Source organism: Mobula hypostoma, chromosome 7 (genome assembly GCF_963921235.1).
Source record: "Mobula hypostoma chromosome 7, sMobHyp1.1, whole genome shotgun sequence".
Classification (NCBI taxonomy): domain Eukaryota; kingdom Metazoa; phylum Chordata; class Chondrichthyes; order Myliobatiformes; family Myliobatidae; genus Mobula; species Mobula hypostoma.
In genome coordinates this window covers 152,955,090-152,981,405 of record NC_086103.1, presented here as the reverse complement: position 1 = coordinate 152,981,405, position 26,316 = coordinate 152,955,090, and the positions used below count along the sequence as shown (strand labels likewise).

Sequence of the window (26,316 nt, the reverse complement as noted above, 5' to 3'; positions counted from 1 at the left end):
AGTGCAGAAATCAGAATCTGCTAATTGTTGAGAATTATATATAAAAGCATCAATAGGACCAAACCAATTCAGAAGTGTGAAAAACAAGAAATAAAAATCTAGTGATATTTTTCCTATATCTTATAAGGGACACTCAAAATGGCAAATCAGAACAGTGCAACTAAGATTAGTTTCTTAAAACTGATTTATTAGCTAAGCAAAAGTATAAACATGTAAATTTTTGAGTTGTGATCTTAATTACTAAGTAAAATAGGTAAAAGAGCAGATAAAGTACTGTGTTCTTTTTACAAGTTTGACCTGCTGGAGACCATGAGGTAAGGAAGAAACTGATTTCAATTCAGGGGCTCTGGCACCAGTACTGGGTAAAAGGTCTAGGATAGGCTTCACTTGAATTGTGTTGAGACCAGTATCTTAACACATTAAGTATCTAAGGCTTCAAACTAAATGGGGGGTGGGGGGGAAGAGATGTAGAAAGAGGGTGGGTTCAGATGGCACAGAAAGTTACAGAAATAACAATCTGGCTAAAGAGATAAAGGGAGAGCCAAAGCATACAAACATAAACATGCTCCTGTTTGAGTACTGTTGGGGGGGGACAGCTTACCTGGAGGAAGCGACAGTGGCCGTGCCTCCGGCACAGAGTCTGGCCCTGTAGCTCAGAAGGGTAGGGAAAGGAAGAGGAGGGCAGTTGTAATAGGGGACTCGATAGTAAGGGGGTCAGATAGGCGATTCTGTGAACGCAGTCCAGAGACCCGGATGGTAGTTTGCCTCCCTGGTGCCAGGGTCCGGGATATTTCTGATCGCGTCCAAGATATCCTGAAGTAGGAGGGTGAGGAGCCAGAGGTCGTGGTACATATGGGTACCAATGACATAGGTAGGAAAAGGGAAGAGGTCCTGGAAGGAGAATACAGGGAGTTAGGAAGGGAGTTGAGAAAAAGGACTACAAAGGTAATAATCTCAGGATTACTGCCTGTGCCACACGACAGTGAGAGTAGGAATGCAATGAGGTGGAGGATAAATGCGTGGCTGAGGGATTGGAGCAGGGGGCAGGGATTCAAGTTTTTGGATCATTGGGACCTCTTTTGGCACAGGTGTGACCTGTACAAAAAGGACGGGTTACACTTGAATCCTAGGGGGGCCAATTTCCTGGCGGGGAGATTTGCTAGGGCTACTGAGGTGACTTTAAACTAGAATGGTTGAGGGGTGGGAATCAAATTAAAGAGACTAGGAGAGAGGAGGTTAGTTCACAACAGGGGGATGGGAACAAGTGCAGAGAGACAGAGGAGTGTAAAATGAGGGTAGAAGCAAAAAATAGTAAGGTGAAAAGTAAGAGTGGCAGGCCGGCAAATCCAGGGCAAAAATCAAGAAGGGCCACTTTTCAACATAATTGTATAAGGGCTAGGAGTGTTGTAAAAGCAAGCCTGAAGGCTCTGTGTGTCAATGCAAGGAGCATTCGTAACAAGGTGGATGAATTAAAAGTGCAGATTGTTATTAATGAATATGATATAGTTGGGATCACAGAGACATGGCTCCAGGGTAACCAAAGATGGGAGCTCAACATTCAGGGATATTCAATATTCAGGAGGGATAGACACGAAAGAAAAGGAGGTGGGGTAGCATTGCTGGTTAGAGAGGAGATTAACGCAATAGAAAGGAAGGACATTAGCCGGGAGGATGTGGAATCGATTATGGGTAGAGCTGCAAAAAACTAAGGGGCAGAAAACGCTGGTGGGAGTTGTGTACAGGCCACCTAACAGCAGTAGTGAGGTTGGGGATGGCATTAAACAGGAAATTAGAAATGCGTGCAATGAAGAACAGCAGTTATAATGGGTGGCTTCAATCTACATATAGATTGAGTGAACCAAATTGGTAAGGATGCTGAGGAAGAGGATTTCTTAGAATGTATGCGGGATGGTTATCTGAACCAACATGTCGAGGAACCAACTGGAGAGCAGGTTATTCTAGACTGGGTATTGAGCAATGAGGATTAGCAATCTTGTCGTGAGAGGCCCCTTGGGTAAGAGTAACCATAATATGGTGGAATTCTTCATTAAGATGGAGAGTGACATAGTTAATTCAGAAACAAAGGTTCTGAACTTAAAGAAGGATAACTTTGAAGGTATGAGACGTGAATTAGCTAAGATAGACTGGCAAATGACACTTAAAGGGTTGACGGTGGATATGCAATGGCAAGCATTTAAAGATCGCATGGATGAACTACAACAATTGTTCATCCCAGTTTGGCAAAAGAATAAATCAGGGAAGGTAGTGCACCCATGGCTGACAAGGGAAATTAGGGATAGTATCAATTCCAAAGAAGAAGCATACAAATTAGCCAGAAAAAACGGCTCACCTGAGGACAGGGAGAAATTCAGAGTCCAGCAGAGGAGGACAAAGGGCTTAATTAGGAAAGGGAAAAAGGATTATGAGAGAAAACTGGCAGGGAACATAAAAATTGACCGTAAAAGCTTTTATAGATATGTGAAAAGAAAAAGATTGGTTAAGACAAATGTAGGTCCCCTACAGACAGAAACGGGTGAATTGATTATGGGGAACAAGGACATGGCAGACCAATTGAATAACTACTTTGGTTCTGTCTTCACTAAGTAGGACATAAATAATCTTCCGGAAATAGTAGGGGACAGAGGGTCTAGTGAGATGGAGGAACTGAGGGAAATACATGTTAGTAGGGAAGTGGTGTTAGGTAAATTGAAGGGATTAAAGGCAGATAAATCCCCAGGGCTAGATGGTCTGCATCCCAGAGTGCTTAAGGAAGTAGCCCAAGAAATAGTGGATGCATTAGTGACAATTTTTCAAAACTCTTTACATTCTGGACTAGTTCCTGAGGTTTGGAGGGTGGCTAATGTAACCCCACTTTTTAAAAAAGGAGGGAGAGAGAAACCGGGGAATTATAGACCGGTTAGCCTGACATAGGTGGCGGGGAAAATGCGAGAGTCAGTTATCAAAGATGTGATAACAGCACATTTGGAAAGCGGTGAAATCATCGGACAAAGTCAGCATGGATTTGTGAAAGGAAAATCATGTCTGATGAATCTCATAGAATTTTTTGAGAATGTAACTGGTAGAGTGGATAGGGGAGAACCAGCGGATGCAGTATATTTGGATTTTCAAAGGCTTTTGACAAGGTCGCACACAGGAGATTAGTGTGCAAACTTAAAGCAACACGGTATTGGGGGTAAGGTATTAATGTAGATAGAGAATTGGATTGCAGACAGGAAGCAAAGAGTGGGAATAAACGGGACCTTTTCAGAATGGCAGGCAGTGACTAGTGGGGTACCGCAAGGCTCAGTGCTGAGACCTCAGTTGTTTACAATATATATTAGTGACTTCGATGAGGGAATTAAATGCAGCATCTCCAAGTTTGCGGATGGCATGAAGCTGGGCGGCAGTGTTAGCTGTGAGGAGGATGCTAAGAGGATGCAGGGTGACTTGGATAGGTTAGGTGAGTGGGCAAATTCATGGCAGATGCAATTTAATGTGGATAAATGTGAGGTTATCCACTTTGGTGGCAAGAACAGGAAAATAGATTATTATCTGAATGGTGGCCGATTAGGAAAAGGGGAGGTACAACGAGACCTGGGTATCATTATACACCAGTCATTGAAAGTAGGCATGCAGGTACAGCAGGCGGTGAAAAAGGCGAATGGTATGCTGGCATTCATAGCAAGAGGATTTGAGTACACGAGCAGGGAGGTACTACTGCAGTTGTACAAGGCCTTGGTGAGACCACACCTGGAGTACTGTGTGCAGTTTTGGTCCCCTAATCTGAGGAAAGACATTCTTGCCATAGAGGGAGTACAAAGAAGGTTCACCAGATTGATTCCTAGGATGGCGGGACTTTCAGAAAGACTGGATTGACTAAGGTTATACTCTCTGGAATTTAGAAGATTTGGAGGGGGGATCTTACTAAAACGTGTAAAATCCTAAAGGGATTGGACAGGCTAGATGCAGGAAGATTGTTCCCGATGTTGGGGAAGTCCAGAACGAGGGGTCACAGTTTGAGGACAAAGGGGAAGCCTTTTAGGACCGAGATTAGGAAAAACTTCTTCACACCGAGAGTGGTGAATCTGTGGAATTCTCTGCCACAGGAAACAGTTGAGGCCAGTTCATTGGCTATATTTAAGAGGGAGCTGGATATGGCCCTTGTGGCTAAAGGGATCAGGGGGTATGGAGGGAAGGCTGGTACAGGGTTCTGAGTTGGATGATCAGCCATGATCGTACTGAATGGTGGTGCAGGCTCGAAGGGCCGAATGGCCTACTCCTGCCACTATTTTCTATGTTTCTATGTTTCTATGCACCTGGAAATATGATCAGAATAGGGAAAATAGTATAAAGCAGTGGTCCCCAACCACCAGGCCGCAAAGCATGTGCTACCGGGCTGCGAGGAAATGATATGATTTGGCAATATGAAACGATATGAGTCAGCTGCACCTTTCCTCATTCCCTGTCACGCCCACTGTTGAACTTGAATGCACGCAAGGTCATCAATCGGTCACTGACCTACAACTACTCGATGAGTAAAAAATGTCGCTTGAGAGTTTCTTTGGAAGAGGTGGTAGGGGACATAAAAGGCCTAACGATAATGATAATGCAGAGACAGCTGAGGTCAAGACTGCAAAAAAAAAGAAAGCTTCCTTCAACAGAAAATACAATGAGTCGTACATAAAATATGGCTTTATTGCGACCGGTGACTAAGCCCCGTGTGTAATATGTGGAGACAAGCTGTCTAATGAGGCAATGAAGCCCTCAAAACTGCTTCGGCACCTTGGGTCCAAGCGCCCTGCACTTAAAGACAAACCCGCTGAGTTTTTTGAGCGGAAAAAAACGTGAGCAAGCGGGACAGAAGCAAGTGCTGACAGCCACCACCTCCGCAAAAATGCTGCTGCTCTGGGAGCGTCGTACTTAGTGGCTAGCCGTATTGCTAAGGCTAAGAAGCCTTTCACTGTTGGTGAAGAATTGATTCTGCCTGCTGCCAAGGACGTGTGCCGTGAACTGTTGGGAGAAGCTGCAGCTAACAAGACAGCACAGGTTTCTCTCTCAGCTACCACAGTTTCAAGGAGAATCGATGACATAGCAGAAGACATCGAAGCACAGCTGTTGGAATGGTTTAACGAGTCACCATGGTATGCTATCCAGGTCGACGAGTCTACCGATGTCGATGACAAGACAACACTGCTGGTTTATGTGTGATATATATTTCAAGACCATGTGCACGAGGATATGTTGTGTGCACTGCCACCGCCAGCTAACACAACTGGGGCAGAACTATTCAAGTCTTTGAATGACTACATGTCAAGCAAACTGGACTGGTCATTCTGTGTTGGAATATGCACAGACGTGGCTGCAACTATGACTGGACGGCTGTCTGGTTTCACTACCTGAGTCAAAGAGGTTGCTACTGAATGCTAGTCTACACACTGTGTCATACACAGGGAAATGCTGGCTAGCCGAAAAATGTCACCTGATCTTAACAGCGTATTGAGTGACGTTGTTGAAGTTATCAATCACATCAAAGCAAAAGCCGTTAACTCACGTCTGTTTGAGCAGCTTTGCGAAGAAATGGATGCAGAGCACAAACACGTTCTCCTACACACTGACGTCAGGTGGCTATCAAGGGGGAGAGCCCTGGCCAGGGTTTTTGAGTTAAGAGAGCAGCCATAGAGATTTCTTTCAGGAAAAAAGTCACCACGAGCAGCACACTTCAGTGACGAGGAGTGGATAGCAAAACTCGTTTATCTGTGTGACATCTTCAACCTGCTCAATGAACTCAATTTGTCACTTCAGGGGAGAATGACAACTGTCTTCAAGTTGGCAGATAAAGTGTCTGCTTTCAAAGCCAAACTGGAACTGTGGGGACGACGACTGGACGGGCATATTTGACATGTTCCCAACATTAGCTGGGATTTTGGGAAAGACTGAGGCTGCACCGTCCTTCTCACAGCTGGTGCACGATCACCTACTTTCGCTGTCGACAGAATTCGAGCATTAATTCCCAAACACAAATGACCCAAGACGTGCAAAGGAATGGGTCCGTGACCCACTTGTGAATGTCCCCGGTGAATCATCCATGTCTTCGAGCTTGCAAATGACAGTGGGCTGAAAAGTATGTTTGACATAACATCTCTGCCGGCATTTTGGATCAAAGTTATGGCTGAATATCCTGAGATAGCCATGAAAGCACTGAAAACTTTGCTTCCATTTCCAACAACATATCTCTGCAAAGCAGGGTTTTCTACAATGAATATAACGAAAACTAAATTGTGGAATAGACTGGACATAAGGAACCCCCTTTGAGTATCTGTCTCCCATCACCCCTTGATGGGACCATCTTGTTGCAGGGAAACAAGCCCAGGGCTCCCACTGATTCAGCGATATTGGTGTGCTGCAATGATTTTATATGTTCATTCGAGGAAAATGTGCGCTGTGTGTTTAATATCCAAACGTTACTTAAAATGTTATGATGCTATTGACTTATAATTAACTTACCACTATATTCATGCGAGGAAAATATGCACTGTGTTTAATATTAAATTCGTTAGATAAACCCTTATAGAAACGAAAGTGAGTGTATTAGCCACTTATAGTTGACTTATCACCTATATTCTGGTCGTGTATCACCTATACACCGCCCACCCCCCCCACCGCCCCCGTCAGCAAGAATATTGTCAATATTAAACTGGTCCGTGGTGTAAAAAATGTTGGGGACCACTGAAAGCATATTTAAAGAACTTCATCTAAATGCATGTATTATTGGTAATAAAAGAAATGATTTCATTGCATATATAAAATTTAATAGGCATGATCTTATAATCATTACAGAAACACTGTTTCAAGGATTCTTGCGACCCATATTTCAAGTATGAACAAACAGAATGATGAGGAGGAGGAGGGGAGATTGATTTGTTTATAAAGCATATCATCACTGCAGTCGTAACTAGTAACTTAATCTTAGAGCATGAAGATGCAGCATCTTTTTGGTGAAGTATATTGAAAGGTGAAAAAGTAACAAGATGGAGCACCCAACTGGCCCCCTAAAAATAGCAATACTGCAAACAGTATTATTCAATAAAACAATGAAAATTTTCAAGGAAGCTGTTGTTGACTTTAGAACATGGAACACTGAACAGTCTAGAACAGTTCAGGCACTTCAGCACACAATGTTGTTCCAATCAGTATATAAACCTACTCCACAATCAACCTCACCCTTCCATCCTACATAGTTCATAAACCTCAAACATGGGAAAATCTGCAGATGCTGTAAATCCAAAACAACATACACAGAATGCTGGAGGAACACAGCAGGTCAGGCAGCATCTATGGAAAAGAGTAAACAGTCAACGTTTCAGGCCAATACACTTCTTCAGGACTGAGAAGGAAAAGCAAAGACGCCAGAATAAATAGGTGGAAGGAGGGGAAGGAGGTTAGCTGGAAGGTGATAGATGAAGCCAGGTGGTTGGGAAAAGTCAAAGGCTGACTAGAAAGAATCTGATAGGAGCAGAGAGTGGATAAAGGCAGGAAGGGTCCTGACGAAGGGTCTCGGCCCGAAACGTCCACTGTACCTCTTCCTAGAGATGCTGCCTGGCCTGCTGTGTTCACCAGCAACTTTGATGTGTGTTGCTTCAATTTCCAGCATCTGCAGAATTCCTTGTGAGGCAGTTGAAAAGAAGTGAAAGGTCAGAGTGGGGAATAGAGAAAGAAGAAATCAATAAAGCTCATTTTTCCTATATCCACGTGCCTAAGTCTTTTAAATATCCCCACTCTGAGTCTGCCAGCACAATGCATTCCAGACACCCAACACTCTTAAAAAAAACTTACCTCTAACATCTCCCCTAAACATTCCTCCTATCACCTTAATTAGATTAGATTAGATTCAACTTTATTGTCATTGTGCCGAGTACAGATACAAAGCCAATGAAATGCAGTTAGCATCTGACCAGAAATGCAATGAAAAGTGTTATTTACAAAATAACTGCGAATAAAAAGTAAGTGCTACAGCACACAAATATAAAAGTATTGAGACAGTACAATATGGTGTGATGTGAGGTTCAGCAGGGTCACAGCCTCAGGGAAGAAGCTCTTCCTGTGCCTGCTGGTGCGGGAGCGGAGGCTCCTATAGCGCCTACCAGATGGGAGGAGAGTAAAAAATCCATGGTTAGGGTGAGATGCATCCTTGATAATGCTTTTCACCCTGCCCAGGCAGCGTTTATGGTAGGTGTTCTCAATGATGAGCAATTGAGTGCCGATAATCCGCTGATTAGATGTCCTCTGGTATTGGCCATTGCCACCGGGAGAAAAAGGCTGCTTGCAATTCTACCTACCTTCTTATAATCTTATCCACATCTATCAAGTTGCTTCTCATCCTCTATCGCTCCAATGTGAAAAGCCCTAGCTCGCTCAACTTCTCTTCTTGACCAGTCAGCATCCTGGTGAAGCTCTTCTGCAACCTCTTGGAGATTTCCACATTATTTTTACAATGAGGAAACTAGAAATGAACACAATATTCCAAATGTAGTCTAACCAAAGTTTTATAAAACTGTAAAATAATCGCATGGCTCTTGAACTCAATCTTCTGACTCATGAAGAGCATCAAACCACATGCCTTCTTAACCACCCTATCAACTTGTGAAGCAGGATCCCTCTGTTCTATCACACTGCCATTAACCTTGTGCTCTGTCTTCAAATTCAATTTTCCAAAGTGTATCACTTTACACTTCTCTGGATTGAATTCCATCTGCAACTTTCCCACCCAAATCTGAATCACATCTATATCCCATTGTAACCAATAACAAACTCCTACACTATCCACAACATCCCAAACTTCATGTCATCTGCAGACTTACCTACTCACCCTTTTACTTCCTCATGCAAGTCATTTATAAAAAAAAAATCACAAACAGCAGGGGTCCCAGAACACATCCCTACAAAACACTACATGTCACTGACCGCCAGGCAGAATACACTCCATCTACTACCACCTTCTGCTTTCTGTGCCTCATGACTTTGGAAATGAGCCTACCATAAGGAATGTTGTCAAACACCTTACTAAAATTCATATACACCACTTCCACAGCTCTACTTTCATTAATTTGTTTTGTCGACTCCTCAAAAACCTTGATTAGGCTCATGAGGCATAACCTGTCCTTCACAAAGCCATGCAAACTTTCCCTAATAAGACTATGCTTCTCCAAAAGCTTATAAATCTTGAACCTAAGAGTCCTCTCCAATAGTTTGCCTATCACTAACACAAGACTCACTGGTCTATAATTTCTAAGATTATCCCTATTACTTTCCTTGAACAGCAGAGCATTTGTAGTCCTCCAATTCTCCAATACTACTCCTGTGGCCAGGGAGGACACAAAGATCACCACCAACAATCCTGGAATCTCTTCCCTCACTTCCACTGGTAACCTGAGGTACAGGTTTCCCCCACCATCCGAAGATACAGCGTTCCTATGAAATGGTTCGTAAGCCGAAATGTCGTAAAGCGAAGAAGCAATTACCATTTTTTTATATGGGAAAATTTTGTGAGCGTTCACAGACCCAAAAATAACCTACCAACTCATGCCAAATAACACATAAAATCTAAAATAACAGTAACACATAGTAAAAGCAGGAATGGTATGATAAATACATAGCCTATATAAAGTAGAAATACTTTTCCACAATCATTACTGCACTGTTCTCCGTAGCAAAAATCGCACGCAAGCGCTGTTGGCAAAAACACGCGCAAGCGCTCTCCAGTAACCTTTAAACTATGAAGCTGCCAAATCATACCAAATAACACGTAAAAATACACAGCCGATATAAAGTAGAAATAATGTATGTACAGTGTAGTATCACTTACTGGAATTGGGAAAACAGTGCCAAGCACACTGATGTTGGTGTGTCAGACTGAATCGTCAGAGTTTGAGTGGTGCAGTGGCCCCCCACCCTAAGGCCACTGAGCGATACATTGCCGCAAAGAACGCAGGGGTCCAGCGGTAGCCGGAAGGCACACAGAACATCTTTAAGAAAAAAGCCGAAACAAACATGCTAATTAATTAGGTGCCGCCCGTAATTGTCGGCCCAGATCAGTACCGATTTCCAATTGCGTCGTCTCTGATCTGGGCCGACAATTACATGTTGGTGGCACCTAATTAATTAGCATGTTTATTTTGGCTTTTTTTCTTAAAGATGTGCTGTGTGCCTCCTGGCTACCTTTGCATTCTCCGTGAATTGGTACAGTATCTGTCCGTGGCCTGGGTGTTGGGGTGGTGAGACACTGGGGTGTCATCTCATCGTCTGTTTCCATTAGAGCAGGCAGCTCATCTTCTTCTCTCTCTGCCTGCCTCGATGTCGAAGGTTGAGGTTCGTCGTCTGCTGTGGCTGATGTGGAAGGCTTGCTTGACTGCTAAGCCTTGCGCATTTTTCTATCACACAGTTCTTTAATAAGGACTCAAACCATCCTGCAAATATCCCCTAAATTGACGTACCCTTTCAAAATTAAAGTCGTACTTTATCATTACTCATTCGGTTTCGATTGTTATTCTTTCCTCTTCCAATTGCATCAGCTCTTCATCTATCAGTTCTTAGTGATGGGATGCCAAAACCTCTTCATCATCATCTTCATGAGCTTCCACAAGCCAAACTCACGTTGTCCTTACTTCGTTCACCACGATCAAAACGCTTAATTATGTCTAGTTTTATCATAAGTGTAACACACTTACGAGCTCTTTCAGGCTTTTCCGATACCATAGAACTCATCTTGCAAACGGCTGTTCACAGGCACGTGTTAAAGCAATGCGGTTCCGAATCCGGGGGAAAGTGGCTGCTTGGGGCGCGCGCTGCCTTTTATCGCGCGCTGATTTTTTTATTGCCCGCTGAATTCTTTTTTCATAACACCTTCTGAAAGCGAAAATAGGGTACTAATGTAGGTCTTTCGTAACAGTGAGATTTCGTAAAGCGAACGTTCAAAAAGCGGGGGACACCTGTATATCCTGTCTGGCTACAGCTACTTGTCACCAGAGATATTACTATTTCCAGGGACCTAATGGTTTTTAAGAAGGTCCAACATCACCTCTTTCCTAACATCAACATGCTCCAGCACATTACCTTGTTCCATGCTGACCTCATATCCAAAATCCTTCTTTGATGAACACTGAAGCAAAGTATTCAATAAGAACCTCCACCTCCTGTGAGTCCAAACATATATCTGCCTTTACCTGAGTATTTTACCCTCCCTCCAGTCATCCTCCAATTCTTAGCATACATGTAAAATACATTGGGGTTCTTCTTAACCTTATGCACCAAGGTCTTCTTGTGTTCTCTCACAAGCTCTTTCCTTGGTACCTTGTAATGTTCCAGAGCCCTGTCTGATCTTTGCTTTCTAAACCTTATGTATGGTTCTTTCTAACTCTTGACCCGATGTTCCGCATCTCTTGTTAACCATGGCTCCTTCATCACACCATCTTTTCCCTGCCTCAATGGAACAAACCTATCCAGAACTCTACACAAACTTCCTATGTCTGCTGCGTATTTCCCTGAGAATATTTATACCCAATTTATGCTTCCAAGTTCCTGCCAAATATCATTGTACTTAGCCCTCCTCCAATTAAATATTTTCAGAATCAGAATCAGAATCAGGTCTAATATCACTGGCATGTGACGAGAAATTTGTTAACTTAGCAGCAGCAGTTCAATGGAATACATAATCAAGAACAGAGGGAAAAAAATAAATAAAATAAAACATAATAATAAACAAACAAATAAATCAATTACGTATATTGAATAGGTTATTTAAAAATGTGCAAAAACAGAAATATTGTACATAAAAAAGTGTCCAAAGCTTCAAAGTCCATTCAGGAATCGAATGGGAGAGGGGAAGAAGCTGTTTCTGAGTGTGTGCCTCCAGGCTTCTGTATCTCCTACCTGATGGTAACAGTGAGAAAAGGGCATGCTCTGAGTGCTGGAGGTCTTTAATAATGGATGTTGCCTTTCTGAGACACTACTCTCTAAAGGTGTCCTGGGTACTTTGTAGGCTAGTGCCCAAGATGGAGCTGACTAGATTTACAAGCTTCTGCAGCTTCTTTCGGTCCTGTGCAACAGCCTCCCCCCCCCCCACCCCCCATACCAGACAGTAATACAGTAATACAGCCTGTCAGAATGCTCTCCATGGTACAACTATAGAAGTTTTTGAGTGTATTTGTTGACATGCCAAATGACTTGCTTTCTTTATGACTACATCAATATTAGATCCTCAGAGATCTTGACACCCAGGAACTTGAAGCTGCTCACTCTCTCCACTTCTGATCCCTCTATGAGGATTGGTATGTGTTCCTTTATCTTACCCTTCCTGAAGACCACAATCAGCTCTTTTGTCTTACTAATGTTGAGTGCCAGGTTGTTGCTGCGGCACCATTCCACTAGTTGGTAAATCTCACTCCTGTACACCCTCTCATCACCACCTGAGATTTTACCAACAATGGTTGTATCATCAGCAAATTTATAGATGGTATTTGAGCTATGCCTAGCCACACAGTCATGTATATACAGAGAGTAGAGCAGTGGGCTAAGCACACACCTCTGAAGAGCGCCAGTGTTGATCGTCAGCGAAGAGGATATGTTATCACCAATCCACACAGACTGTGGTCTTCCCATTAGGAAGTTCAGGATCCAATTACAGAGGGAGGTACAGAGGCCCAGGTTCTGCAACTTCTCAATCAGGATTCAAAGATTTCAAAGATTCAAAACACTTTATTGTCATTCTAACCATACATCAGCTCTGCAGGGCAGAATGAGACAGTGTTTCTCAGGGGCAGTTTAATCAATAACACAACAAATGCAACACTAAATAATAAACATAACAATAAATAGTAAAGCACAACAGCCACATGTCAGTTAAAATCAGTTATAAGTGTCCAGTGCAAGTTAAAAGTGTCCAAAGCAGAGTCAGGTAGAGCAGCTATTTAGCAGTCTGACTGCCTGTGGGAGGAAGCTGTTTAGTAGCCTTGTGGTTATAGTTTTGATGCTCCTGTAACGTTTACCTGATGGCAGAAGAACAAACAGTTCATGGAGAGGGTATGAGGGGTCTTTAATGATGTACCGTGTCTTCTGGAGGCATTGACTCTGAAAGAGGTCTTGAACAGAAGGTAGGGAGACCCCAATAACCTTCTCTGCTCCCCTAACCACCATCTGCAAAGCATTTTTGTCAACAGCACTGCAGCTGGAGTACCAGGTTGTGATGCAAAAGGTCAGTACACTCTCAACCACGCCTCTGTAGAATGTAGTTAAGATGTCAGTGGGGAGTGATGTTTGTTTAAGCTTCCTTAGAAAGTGCAATCTCTGCTGGGCCCGTTTCACAATCCCAGTGGAGTTCCTGGACCAAGTGAGATTGTCCGAGATCTGCACCCCAAGGAACTTGATGTTTTCCACTCTCTCCACTGTGGAGCCGCTGATGCTGAGGGGTGTGTGCTCGGGCTGAGACCGTCTGAAATCGACGATCATCTCCTTGGTTTTGGTGACATTAAGCATCCAGTTTTTATCCCTGCACCAGCTCTCTAGGTGTTTGACCTCCTCCCTGTACATAGTTTCATCATTTTTTTTTGTGGGAACAATGGTATTAAATGCTGAGCTATAGTCAATGAACAGCATCCTGACGTAGGTGTTTGCATTGTCTAGGTGGTCTAAAGCCGTGTGAGGAGCCATGGAGATTGCATCTGCTGTTGACCTATTGTGACAATGGGCAGATTGCAATGCATCCAGGTCCTTGCTGAGGCAGGAGTTGAGTCTAGTCATAACCAACCTCTCAAAGCATTTCATCACTGTTGATGTGAGTGCTACTGGGCGATAGTTGTTAAGGCAGCCTACATTATTCTTCTTTGGCACTGGCATAATTGTTGCCTTTTTGAAGCAAGTGGGAACTTCTGCCCGTAGCAGTGAGAGGTTGAAAATGTCCTTGAATACTCCCGCCAGTTGGTTGGCACAGGTTTTCAGAGCCTTACCAGGTACTCTATCGGGACCTTTTGCCTTGCGAGGGTTCACTCCTTTAAAGACAGTCTAACATTGGCCTCTGAGACAGAGATCACAGGGTCATCAGGTGCAGCAGGGATCCTCACAGCTGTAGTTGTGTTCCCCCTTTCAAAGCGTGCATAGAAGGCGTTGAGTTCATCTGGTAGTGAAGCATTGCTGCTATTCATACTATTGGGTTTTGCTTCGTGGGAAGTAATGTCTTGTAGTCCCTGCCAGAGTTGCTGTGCATCTGATATCGCCTCCAACCTCATTTAAAAATGTCCCTTCACCCTTGAAATAGCCCTCCGCAGATCATGCCTGGTTTTCTGGTATAGGCCTGGGTTGCCAGACTTGAATGCCACAGATCTAGCCTTCAGCAGACAACGTACCTCCTGGTTCATCCACGGCTTTTGGTTTGGGAATGTACAGTAAGTCTTTGTAGGCACACACTCATCCACACACGTTTTAATGAAGTCAGTAACAACTGCAGCATACTCATCCAGATTCAAAGATGAATCCCTGAATACAGTCCAGTCCACCGATTCAAAGCAGTCATGTGGGCGCTCCTGTGCTTCCCTTGTCTGAACCTTCTTGGTCCTCACTACTGGTGCTGCAGTCTTCAGTCTCTGCCTATACTCAGGGAGTAGAAGTACAGCTAGGTGATCAGACTTCCATATCGTCTGTTCCTATCCTTGTTTATGGTTGTGTTAAAATTCAAGGAGTTGTGGTCTCTATTTCCAAAATGCTTGCTCACCAAGTGGTCTGTCATCTGACTAGATTCAATGCCAATTACTAGATCCAATATGACCTCTCCTCTGGTCAGCCTATCCACATGCTATGCCAGGAATCTTTCCTGGACACCTTCAACAAATTATGGCCCCTCAAAATCTTTTGCACCAAGGAGGTGCTGATCAATATTAGGGAGGTTGAAAGCACCCAAGACAACAACCATGTTATTTTTGCATTTTTTCATAATCTGCCTATTTATTTGCTCTTCCATGCCCCAGTGGTTATTGGGGAGTCTACAGAACACTCCTAATAAGAGTGGTTGCTCCCATCCTGTTTCTGACCTCCACTCACACTGACTCAGCAGACAATCCTTCCACAACCTCCTTCCTTTCCTCAGCCATGACACTATCCCTGATTAGCAATGCCACATCCCTTCCCACCATCAATTTTATTTCCCATGCTATCCTTTTTGAAACACCTAAACCCTAGAACAGCAAGAAGTAAGTCCTGTCCTTACGACAGCCAAGCTTCTGTAATAGCCTAAACTTCGTAATTCCATGTTCTTATCCATGTTCTAACTAGAGCACCCTTATTCTTAATACCTCTTGCATTTAAGTAAACACATTTCAACCCATCTATCTGACTGCATATATGCCCTATCCACTGTTTTAACTTTCTTCATAGTCTTTCTGCACATGGCATTGACCTTTAGACCAAATGACACTCTGGATCCTACACTCCTGCCGACCTAGTTCAAGAGAAGATTCAGAATCAGCTTTAATATCACCGGAATATGTCATGAAATTTGTTAATTTTGCAGCAGCAGTACAATGCAATACATTATGAATAGAGAAAAAACTGAATTACAGTAAATATATATATGTATATTAAGTAGTTAAATTTTGATAAGTAGTGCAAAGACAGAAATTTAAAAAAACATAGTGAGGTTGTGTTCAATGTCCATTTAGAAATTGTGTGGCAGAGGGGAAGAAGCTGTTCCTGAATAGTACAGAATGTGCCTTCAGGCTTCTGTATCTCCTTCATGATGGTAACAATGAGAAGAGGGCATGTCCTGGGTGGTGAAGGTCCTTGACGATGAAAGCCACTTTCCTGAAGCACCGCTCCTTGAAAATGTCTTGGATACCAAGGAGACTAGTACCAACGATAGAGCTGACTAATTTTACAACTCTAGGAGTATGACCTTATTCTTCTTCCACAGAAGAGATCTCAGTGACCCACAAGTCTGATACCCTTCCCCTTGCACCAATTCTTCAGCCAGCTATTCATCTGCCATATCTTCCTATTCTTACTCTCATTGGTGCCTGACACAGGCAGCAATACAGAGATGACTATACCTAACGGCCTGATTTTTAACTTCCTAACTAGCTCCCTATATTGTCTTTAGGACCTCATCCTCTTCCGAGCTATGTTATTGGTACCAATGTGTACCACAACTTCTAGCTGCTTTATATGTCATATAGATTGAACAAATCAAATTGGACTGTATATAAATTTCTTCAAAGTGGTTGCAGTGATGATGTATGTATTAGTTGTGATATCCCAAATTTCTATGAGGCAACAGAGAATGCAAGAACAATGTGCCTGCTCGCCAATCTCCCGTTGGAGAAAATGCTAAAAATCCATTATTAAGATAAAAGTAACATTTGGAAGATAATACAATTAAACAGAGTCAATGCGTTTTTGAAAATGATATGTAAAATTGAAGATGTGGTATATTTGAATTTCCAAAAGACATTTAATACAGTAGCTTAGCAGTTAGCGTAAACACTATTTTAGCACCAGTGACCCGGGTTCAATTCTGCCATTGTTTGCAAGGAGTTCATACAGTCTCCCTGTGACTGCGTGGGTTCCTTCCAGATGCTCCTCCACATTCCAAATTCCTATATGTTAGTCAGGTAATTGGGTGCATGGGTGTAACTGGGTGGCACCGGCTCATTGGGCTGGAAGGGTCTGTTACCATGTCGTATCTCTAAATAAACATTAAAAGTTAATATACTGTAAAGATAAGAGCACAAAGAATTCAGTAATCTATCACCCAGGACAGAATACTAGCCAATTAATAGAAAAGAGGATCAATTACGTAAGTTATTTTCAGATTAAGGAAACAAAAGTTGTGCACAGCATTCTGATACTTTTCAAAAATGTTGCATCCTCAGTGCTACTTAAATGTTACTTTTGTGGTCATGATAGACCACTTGAAGCTGAACACAAATTTGATTTCAGATTACTTGTATCATATAGGAATTTGGAGAAACAAGAAATTAACGTGTATTGAATATGTTTAATTGCACAATGGTGCTGACACTTTGCAATAGTTTGAGCTAAAAATGTTTTGTTAATGATTTTTATTTGTATTCTGTCTGAGGCTTCTCACTTAAGTGTCCAACAATAATCAGCCAGCATCAATGGACTCCAGTTGCCCTGATGCTGTTTCTCCATGACCACGACGTCCTGCTGAAACCCTTCACCATGTTCGTCACTGACAACACCAAGACTTGCATTGAAGAAGCCTAAATGGGAATGCAGAAAATGAATTTTTAGTGACATGTTGCACTTAATGGTTTTATATGCTTGAAGCATGTTGTCAACCAGCTCCACGTAGTTTGGTGGTCTGTAGTTGCCAAGCTGAATTTCGACAGCATCCTTGAATACTTTTCATCCAATTTTCTCTGGTCCAACAAGAAGTTCTTCAAATTGCTTGTCATTGATGACCTGTTTGACTTGTGGACCAACAAAAATGCCTTCCTTAATCTTGGTATCAGTTACTCTGGGAAACATCCATCTCAAATATCGAAATCCTTCACGAAAAGTTTTGTGCCCAGTGACAGCAGATTCCTTGCAGTCTTGAACCCAATAATTCTGCTTTTGCTTTTGACAAACCCAAGTCTCTGACCAGGTCATTTAACTCAGATTGAATTATCAGATGAGACTCACTCAACATAAAGTATCATTTTCCATTCCTGGTTTGTGCATCATGGTATCTTCATCTGCCTCCTCTGTCTCTGGTGGCTTCAGTACCAGAAAACTATCATCATGCGCATAGGTCTCATGGCTAAAGGGAAATTGGAGTATTCCATGGACTTTTTGTTTTTCCACAGAGAAACCAGACATGCTGGTCAGACAGAAGTAGCAGTCTGTCACATAATCTTTCTGCTCTTGCCATATCATTGGGACAGTGAACAGCATTGACTTCGAAGTACCTCTGAGCCAAGCTCTAAGACTGACAGTGTACAGTCGGCCCTCCTTATCCGTGGGGGAATTGGTTCTGGGACCCCCCCGCGGATACCAAAGAACGCGGATGCTCAAGTCCCTTATTTAACCTGTCTCAGTGTGGTGGACTTTGGAGCCCGGTGGAGCTCTAAATCCGCAGTGTTTCTGTTCACGAAAATAATCTCGATCATGATTGAAAATAAAGTGGAAATAATAAAGCGATCGGAAAGAGGTGAAACACCATCGGTCATTGGAAAAGCGTTAGGATACAGTCAGTCAATGATCGGAACAATTTTAAAGGATAAAGTGAGAAAGGCCCTGCCCCGATGAAAGCTACAATTATTACTAAGCAACGCAGTGATTTAATTATTAAAATACATACGTTTCTTAAGTGTTTTATATGCATGGAAAGGTTAAATATATACTATATACTAAGACAAACGTTTGACTAACTGACGCTAAATAATACCGGATGTACCTGTTCTGACTTACTTAGTAACAGAACTTACGGTTTATTTTTCGATCCCGATCCACGGTAACCTATGAGCATCCTCCCATATACTTTAAATCATCTCTAGATTACTTATAATACCGAATACAATGTTAATACTATTCCCGCAAACAACAGGAATTCTGCAGATGCTGGAAATTCAAGCAACACACATCAAAGTTGCTGGTGAATGCAGCAGGCCAGGCAGCATCTCTAGGAAGAGGTACAGTCGACATTTCAGGCCAAGACCCTTCGTCAAGACTAATTGAAGGAAGAGTTAGTAAGAGATTTGAAAGTGGGAGGGGGAGGGGGAGATCCAAAATGATCGGAGAAGACAGGAGGGGGAGGGATGGAGCCAAGAGCTGGACAGGTGATTAGCAAAGGGGATATGAGAGGATCATGGGACAGAAGGTCCGGGGACAAAGACAAGGGGGAGGGGAACCCAGAGGATGGGTAAGGGGTATAGTCAGAGGGACAGAGGGAGAAAAAGGAGAGTGAGAGAAAGAATGTGTGTATAAAAATAAATAACGGATGGGGTACGAGGGGGAGGTGGGGCATTAGCGGAAGTTAGAGAAGTCGATGTTCATGCCATCAGGTTGGAGGCTACCCAGACGGAATATAAGGTGTTGTTCCTCCAACCTGAGTGTGGCTTCATCTTGACAGTAGAGGAGGCCGTGGATAGACATGTCAGAATGGGAATGGGATGTAGAATTAAAATGTGTGGCCACTGGGAGATCCTGCTTTCTCTGGCAGACAGAGCGTTGGTGTTCAGCAAAGCGGTCTCCCAGTTTGCAGCGGGTCTCGCCAATATATAAAAGGCCACGTCGGGAGCACCGGACGCAGTATATCACCCCAGCCGACTCACAGGTGAAGTGTCGCCTCACCTGGAAGGACTGTCTGGGGCCCTGAATGGTGGTAAGGGAGGAAGTGTAAGGGCATGTGTAGCACTTGTTCCACTTCCAAGGATAAGTGCCAGGAGGGAGATCAGTGGGGAGGGATGGGGGAGACGAATGGACAAGGGAGTCACGTAGGGAGTGATCCCTATGGAAAGCAGAGAGAGGGGGGCAGGGAAAGATGTGCTTAGTGGTGGGATCCCGTTGGAGGTGGCGGAAGTTACGTAGAATAATATATTGGACCCGGAGGCTGGTGGGGTGGTAGGTGAGGACCAGGGGAACCCTATTCCTAGTAGGGTGGCGGGAGGATGGAGTGAGAGCAGATGTACGTGAAATGGGGGAGATGCGTTTGAGAGCAGAGTTGATAGTGGAGGAAGGGAAGCCCCTTTCTTTAAAAAAGGAGGACATCTCCCTCATCCTGGAATGAAAAGCCTCATCCTGAGAGCAGATGCGGCGGAGACGGAGGAACTGCGAGAAGGGGATGGCATTTTTGCAAGAGACAGGGTGAGAAGAGGAATAGTCCAGATAGCTGTGAGAGTCAGTAGGCTTATAGTAGACATCAGTGGATAAGCTGTCTCCAGAGACAGAGACAGAAAGATCTAGAAAGGGGAGGGAGGTGTCGGAAATGGACCAGGTAAACTTGAGGGCAGGGTGAAAGTTGGAGGTAAAGTTAATAAAGTCAATGAGCTCAGCATGCGTGCAGGAAGCAGCGCCAATGCAGTCGTCGATGTAGCGAAGGAAAAGCGGGGGATAGATACCAGAATAGGCACGAAACATAGATTGTTCCACAAAGCCAACAAAAAGACAGGCATAGCTAGGACCCATACAGGTGCCCATAGCTACACCTTTAGTTTGGAGGAAGTGGGAGGAGCCAAAGGAGAAATTATTAAGAGTAAGGACTAATTCTGCTAGACGGAGCAGAGTGATGGTAGAGGGGAACTGAGTAGGTCTGGAAGCCAAAAAGAAGCGGAGAGCTTTGAGACCTTCCTGATGGGGGATGGAAGTATACAGGGACTGGACATCCACGGTGAAAATAAAGCGGTGGGGGGCAGGGAACTTAAAATCATCGAAAAGTTTAAGAGCGTTAGAAGTGTCACGAACATAGGTAGGAAGGGATTGAACAAGCGGGGATAAAACTGTGTCGAGGTATGCAGAAACGAGTTCGGTGGGGCAGGAGCAAGCTGAGACGATAGGTCTGCCAGGACAGGCAGGTTTGTGGATCTTGGGTAGGAGGTAGAAACAGGAAGTGCGAGGTGTGGGAACTATAAGGTTGGTAGCAGTGGATGGGAGATCTCCTGAGCAGATAAAGTCGGTGATGGTGTGGGAGACAATGGCCTGGTGCTCCTTAGTGGGGTCACGATCGAGGGGTAAATAAGAGGAGGTATCCGTGAATTGTCACTGTGCCTCGGCAAGGTAGAGGTCAGTACGCCAGACTACAACAGCACCCCCCTTATTGGCGGGTTTAATAATAAGGTTAGGATTAGTGCGGAGGGAGCGGAGAGCAGAGCGTTCCGAAGGAGTGAGGTTGGAATGGGAACAAGGTGCGGTGAAGTCGAGACGGTTGATGTCCTGTCGGCAGTTAGCGATAAAGAGATCCAGAGCAGGCAGAAGACCAGAGCGGGGTGTCCATGAAGAGGAGGAGGGTTGAAGACAGAAGAAGGGGTCATCGGTGGGGGTGGAAGAATCCTTGCCGAAGAAGTTGGCTCGGAGACGGAGACGGCGGAAGAAGAGTTCCGCATCATGGCGAATGCGGAACTCGCTGAGGTGTGGGCGAAAGGGGACAAAGGTGAGGCCGTTACTGAGGACAGAGCGTTCTGCCTCCGACAGTTGCAGGTCGGAGGGGATGGTAAAGACCCGGCACGGATGAGAGCTGGGATCAGGGGGGGAGGGGGGAGGCTGGGGGTGTCAATGGAGAGGGGAGGGTTGGGGTGAGAGGAAGATGGAGCCTCTGAGGACCCAGGAGCTGATGATGGGATCTGAAGGAGACGGGATTGCAGAGTATTGGTGGGGGAAGGGGAGACGGGAGTCACAACAGCAGCACATAAAGACTCGGCCTGGAGTTCAAGGCTGGAGTCGCAGTTGATGGGTAGCCTCCAACCTGATGGCATGAACATCGACTTCTCTAACTGCCGCTAATGCCCCACCTCCCCCTCGTACCCCATCCGTTACTTATTTTTATACACACATTCTTTCTCTCACTCTCCTTTTTCTCCCTCTGTCCCTCTGACTATACCCCTTGCCCATCCTCTGGGTCCCCCCCCCCCCGTCTTTCTCCCTGGACCTCCTGTCCCATGATCCTCTCATATCCCCTTTGCCAATCACCTGTTCAGCTCTTGGCTCCATCCCTCCCCCCCCCCCCGTCTTCTCCTATCATTTTGGATCTCCCCCTCCCCCTCCCACTTTCAAATCTCTTACTAACTCTTCCTTCAGTTAGTCCTGACGAAGGGTCTCAGCCTGAAACGTCGACTGTATCTCTTCCTAGAGATGCTGCCTGGCCTGCTGCATTCACCAGCAACTTTGATGTGTGTTGCTTAATACTATTCCCTATTGTTTAGGGAATAATGACAAGAAAAAAAAGTCTGTTCATGCTCAAACAACAAGTGGTGGAGAGAGAACTTCTGGGTTTTCCCGCTTTGCGATTGGTTGAATCCACACATGCGGAACCTGCGGATAAGGAGGGCCGACTGTATGTTGCGCAACAAATGCGAGGGGCTCAGGTTTTATCTTGGTCACCAATTTTACACCCAAAGTGGAGCTCATAGAATTTCTTAATAAGAGCAGCTTATCTTCAAGATTTAGCGCATACTTGCCACAAATATGCCAGAAAATATCACGACCGTTGAAATATTGGTCAGATATTTTGTTATCATAAATACTCCTGAAAATACAATTACTTTATTATAATAAGTACACAAGATATGTTATGTGTGTAGAACATGCACATCAGGGTGATCGCAAATTGATACAAGTGTAATTGCAATACATAGAACAGTGTGCTCATGATGCTTTTATAGTCTTTCTAAAACTTGTCCTGCCATGCAGCATCTGCCCTACTTAAGCATGCTCAGTCATCCCTGGGCAGAACAGAAAACTTTTCAGCTTACATTGTGGGAAACATTTTAATTCAGCAGTCCCCAACCACTGAGCCGCGGACCGGTGCCGGGCCGCAAAGCATGTGCTACCGGGCCGCGAGGAAACGATATGATTTGGTGATATGAGTCAGCTGCACCTTTCCTCATTCCCTGTCACGCCCACTGTTGAGCTTGAACACACACGAGGTCATCAAGGCTAAATATCCTGAGAGAGCCACAAAAGCACTGAAAACGTTGTTTCCATTTCCAACACATCTCTGCAATGAATGCAACGGAAACTAAATTGCAGAATAGACTGGACATAAGGAACCCCATTCGAGTATCGCTGTCTCCCATCACCCCTCGATAGGACTGTCTTGTTGCAGGAAAACAAGCCCAGGGCTCCCACTGATTCAGCGATATTGGTGGGTTGCAATGATTTTATATGTTCATACGGGAAAAATATGTGCTGTGTGTTTAATATCTAAACGTAACTTAAAATGTTCTGATGCTATTGACTTATAAAACCATATAACAATTACAGCACGGAAACAGACCATCTCGGCCCTTCTAGTCCATGCCAAACTCTTACTCTCACCTAGTCCCACTGACCTGCACTCAGCCCATAACCCTCCATTCCTTTTCTGTCCATATACCTACCCAATTTTTCTTTAAATGATAATATCGAACCTGCCTCTACCACCTCTACTAGAAGTTCGTTCAACACTTACTTCAAGATCTCCTATCCTCCCCGGTAATTGACTTATCACTATATTCATGCGAGAAAAATATGTGCTGTGTGTTTAATATTAAATTCATTAGATAAACCCTTTTAGAAATGAAATTGAGTGTATTAGCCATTTATCACCTATATTCCGGTCATGATTAACACCACCCCACCCCCCACCAACAGAATCGCCAAAAATGATTTGTAGGGGAAAAATCAGCACGTACACGCATGCACACACAGGTGCCCGCGCAAGGCTTCATGGTCATTGTAGTCTTTCTCTGGGTAAACACAACGTATCTGACTGCTACTCTTGTCCGTTGGCAACCCTACCCACGCCCCCCCGAGTTGGCCGGTCCGCAAGAATATTGTCAATATTAAACCAGTCCGCAGTGTTGTAAAAAAGGATGGGGACCCCTGTTTTATTTGACATGAATTATGAACTGAAATAACAAATATAAACAATTTCAAAAAGATGGTGCGTGATTAGGAAATTTCACAGTGATTTTCATGATTATCAGCTCAAATTCCACAAGATACACCCAAAAATACTCAGGAGGCAAAGCCTTTGTTGACCAGTGTTATCATACAGAGACATTGTTGCAAGGGTAGCAAGACTTCCCGGCCTTTATATTTGATCCCCTTGCAACAGATACCAAGATTCCACCTTGCTTCCTTATAACTTGCTCTACCAGCTTGCTAATTTTGTTTTCCATGTACGAGTACACCAAGATCAATCAGATCAATATTCAATGGTTTCACACTATTTAAGTAATATTCTCTTTTTCTGTTCTGCCTCAAAGCTGATCAATGGATTTCTCCATGTTATACACCATTCTTCAATGTTCTGCAAACTAAACTTATTTGTAATTCCTCTGTGCCCTCCTCTCAATGTACTTTACCATCTATCTTTGCATCATTCGCAAATTTCAATAAACCTGATTCTTTTGTCTAATTTATGAATTATAGATTCCAAATAACTGAAGCCATTACATTCTTCTTGTGGCATCCCACTAGTTACAGATTGCCTACCTAAAAATAACCTATTTATCCCTTCTGTCTGAAAACTAACTAATTCATGCCATTGTGTAATCCTCAGTTACATGATCCCTTATCTTTTGCAGAAAGCTTCTACTGAGTACCTTTTTGAAATCCAAATATACTCAGGCCACTGGCTTCCCAATACCCTCAAATCACACTATTATCTGCAAGCTCAGTTTCATAAAATCATGTTCCTCCTTCCTTCAAATCAGCATTTTTCCAATGGCAGATGTTGTGCTTGGTGGCCTGAAGTTTTTCCCTTAATACCAGATTTACATTTGGAGATATTTTTTGTTTTACCCAGATTATGTTAAGTATCTGGAATGCACTGCCAGGGGTGGGGGCTGAGCTGCTACATTAGGGGCATTTAAGAGACTCATAGTTACAGTATTATATGTAGATATGGCAGAGGTAGAACACTTACAAATCAAATCACAAATGTTTAGTAACAGGCATCTTAGCTTTACTGTAAGCAATGGATTAAAATAAATTAATTTTGTCTTAAAAATGTTTTGACAGGTATCCATTTTTAAAAAAAGTGACAAAACCACTAAGTATTTGTTGTCCACCCTTGGTTGCCATTGCAATTATTTCAAAATCAAGTAGTATAAAGGGCCATCAATCACAGACTCTTTACTGATCTGGATACAAGAGCATCTAATATGTTAACCTACAACTATAACTATAAAGCACTGCAGCACCTCTACTTTAAGTTTGTGAAGATTTGGCATGTCATCTAAAACTTTGACAGACTTCTATAAATGTGTGTTGGAGAGGATATTGATTGATTGTACCTCGACTTGTTATGGAAACTCCAATGACCGTGTACAGAAAACCCAATAAAGATACGTGGATACGTTTCAGTCATCACGGTTAAAGACCTCCACACCATTGAGCACATCTACATGGAGCGCAGTCGCTAAAAAGCATCACTCATCAGCAAGGATCCCTACCTTCCGAGTCATGGTCTCTATCGCTGCTGCCATCAGGAAGGAGGTACAGGAGACATAGGTCTCACACCACAAGTTTTAGGAAGAATTATTACCGGTCAACCATCAGGCTCTTGAACAGAGGGGATAACTTCACTCGGCCCATCACTGAACTGTTGCCACAACCTATGGACTCACTTTCAAGGATTCTTCATCTCATATTCTGGATACTTATTGCTTATTTATTATTATTATTTTTTTAATATCAGTACAATTTATTGTCTTTTGCACATTCTCTGTCCTGTCAGGTACAATCTTTCATTGATTCGCAGAGCAAATTAAAGGAACAGGTTCTGTTCAGTGGAGACATAATCAGGTTATTATATTAAAAATTACAATAATTATGGATAATAATATTGGGGAAAAATACTTTGACCGTAACAATTTCACCTTATCTCCTAGAGGATACATTCAAGCATGCAATGAGGTCCTCAAGCAGTGAGAATATTTAAAATTTTCATTATATGGAATAATACTGTAACACCGAATTTAGTTTTAAATTATAAAGTACAAACATGTACTTCTCTAACACGTTAAAAGTACTTTAAATAAGTTTTTGCTCTATGCCTTACCTCATACAGTGTGTTGTATGTTGTTATAGTAAGAGTATTGGTGTGAAGCATTAGCCTTTCTCCAAGCAAAGTAAATAAACTATGCGTGTGCATGATTTCCACTTTCCTTCTGAAAGAGTCACATTAGGGTTATTTATTATTACCAGACATTACAAAAGCAACAACAAAAAAAATTGAAATGAAATTATATACTTTTGGAAGATGGTCTTATGTTGAAAGGAACAAACAGAATTGTTTTACATTTGCACTGCTAATTAATTCAAATTCCTTGCAATCCACAAAATAATAAGATAAAATGTATCTCTAAACCTAAAAACTGTAACACAAATGTTGCTATTGGTTTTGCAGTTTTGCTATCTTTGAACAATTAGTAATTTGGAAAATTCAGGCCAAACTGGCATTCGCAATGTCTTTGATGGCACAAAACTACTGTACCATGGCAAGGGCTTTTTGGACCGCCTGTAAAGAAAGCCATTGAAATAAAATTAGAAGAAATGAATTTTAACAAAGACGAAGGTCTCACTCTAAGTAAGAAGTGGTATTTGATTGTAAGCAAGATGGGAGAATGG

The 26,316-nt window shown here is 43.2% G+C and overlaps 1 protein-coding gene across 2 annotated transcripts in view; it reads right to left on the bottom strand.

Annotated features, from left to right (window-relative positions):
* The window catches only part of nbeaa (neurobeachin a), an 868,656-nt gene that overhangs the window by 588,985 nt on the left and 253,355 nt on the right, over nucleotides 1-26,316 (bottom strand). For both annotated transcript variants that reach the window (XM_063054331.1, XM_063054330.1), the window contains exon 18: nucleotides 25,748-25,856. In XM_063054331.1, the coding sequence (XP_062910401.1) occupies nucleotides 25,748-25,856 (109 nt within the window). The remainder of the gene's footprint in view (nucleotides 1-25,747; nucleotides 25,857-26,316) is intronic.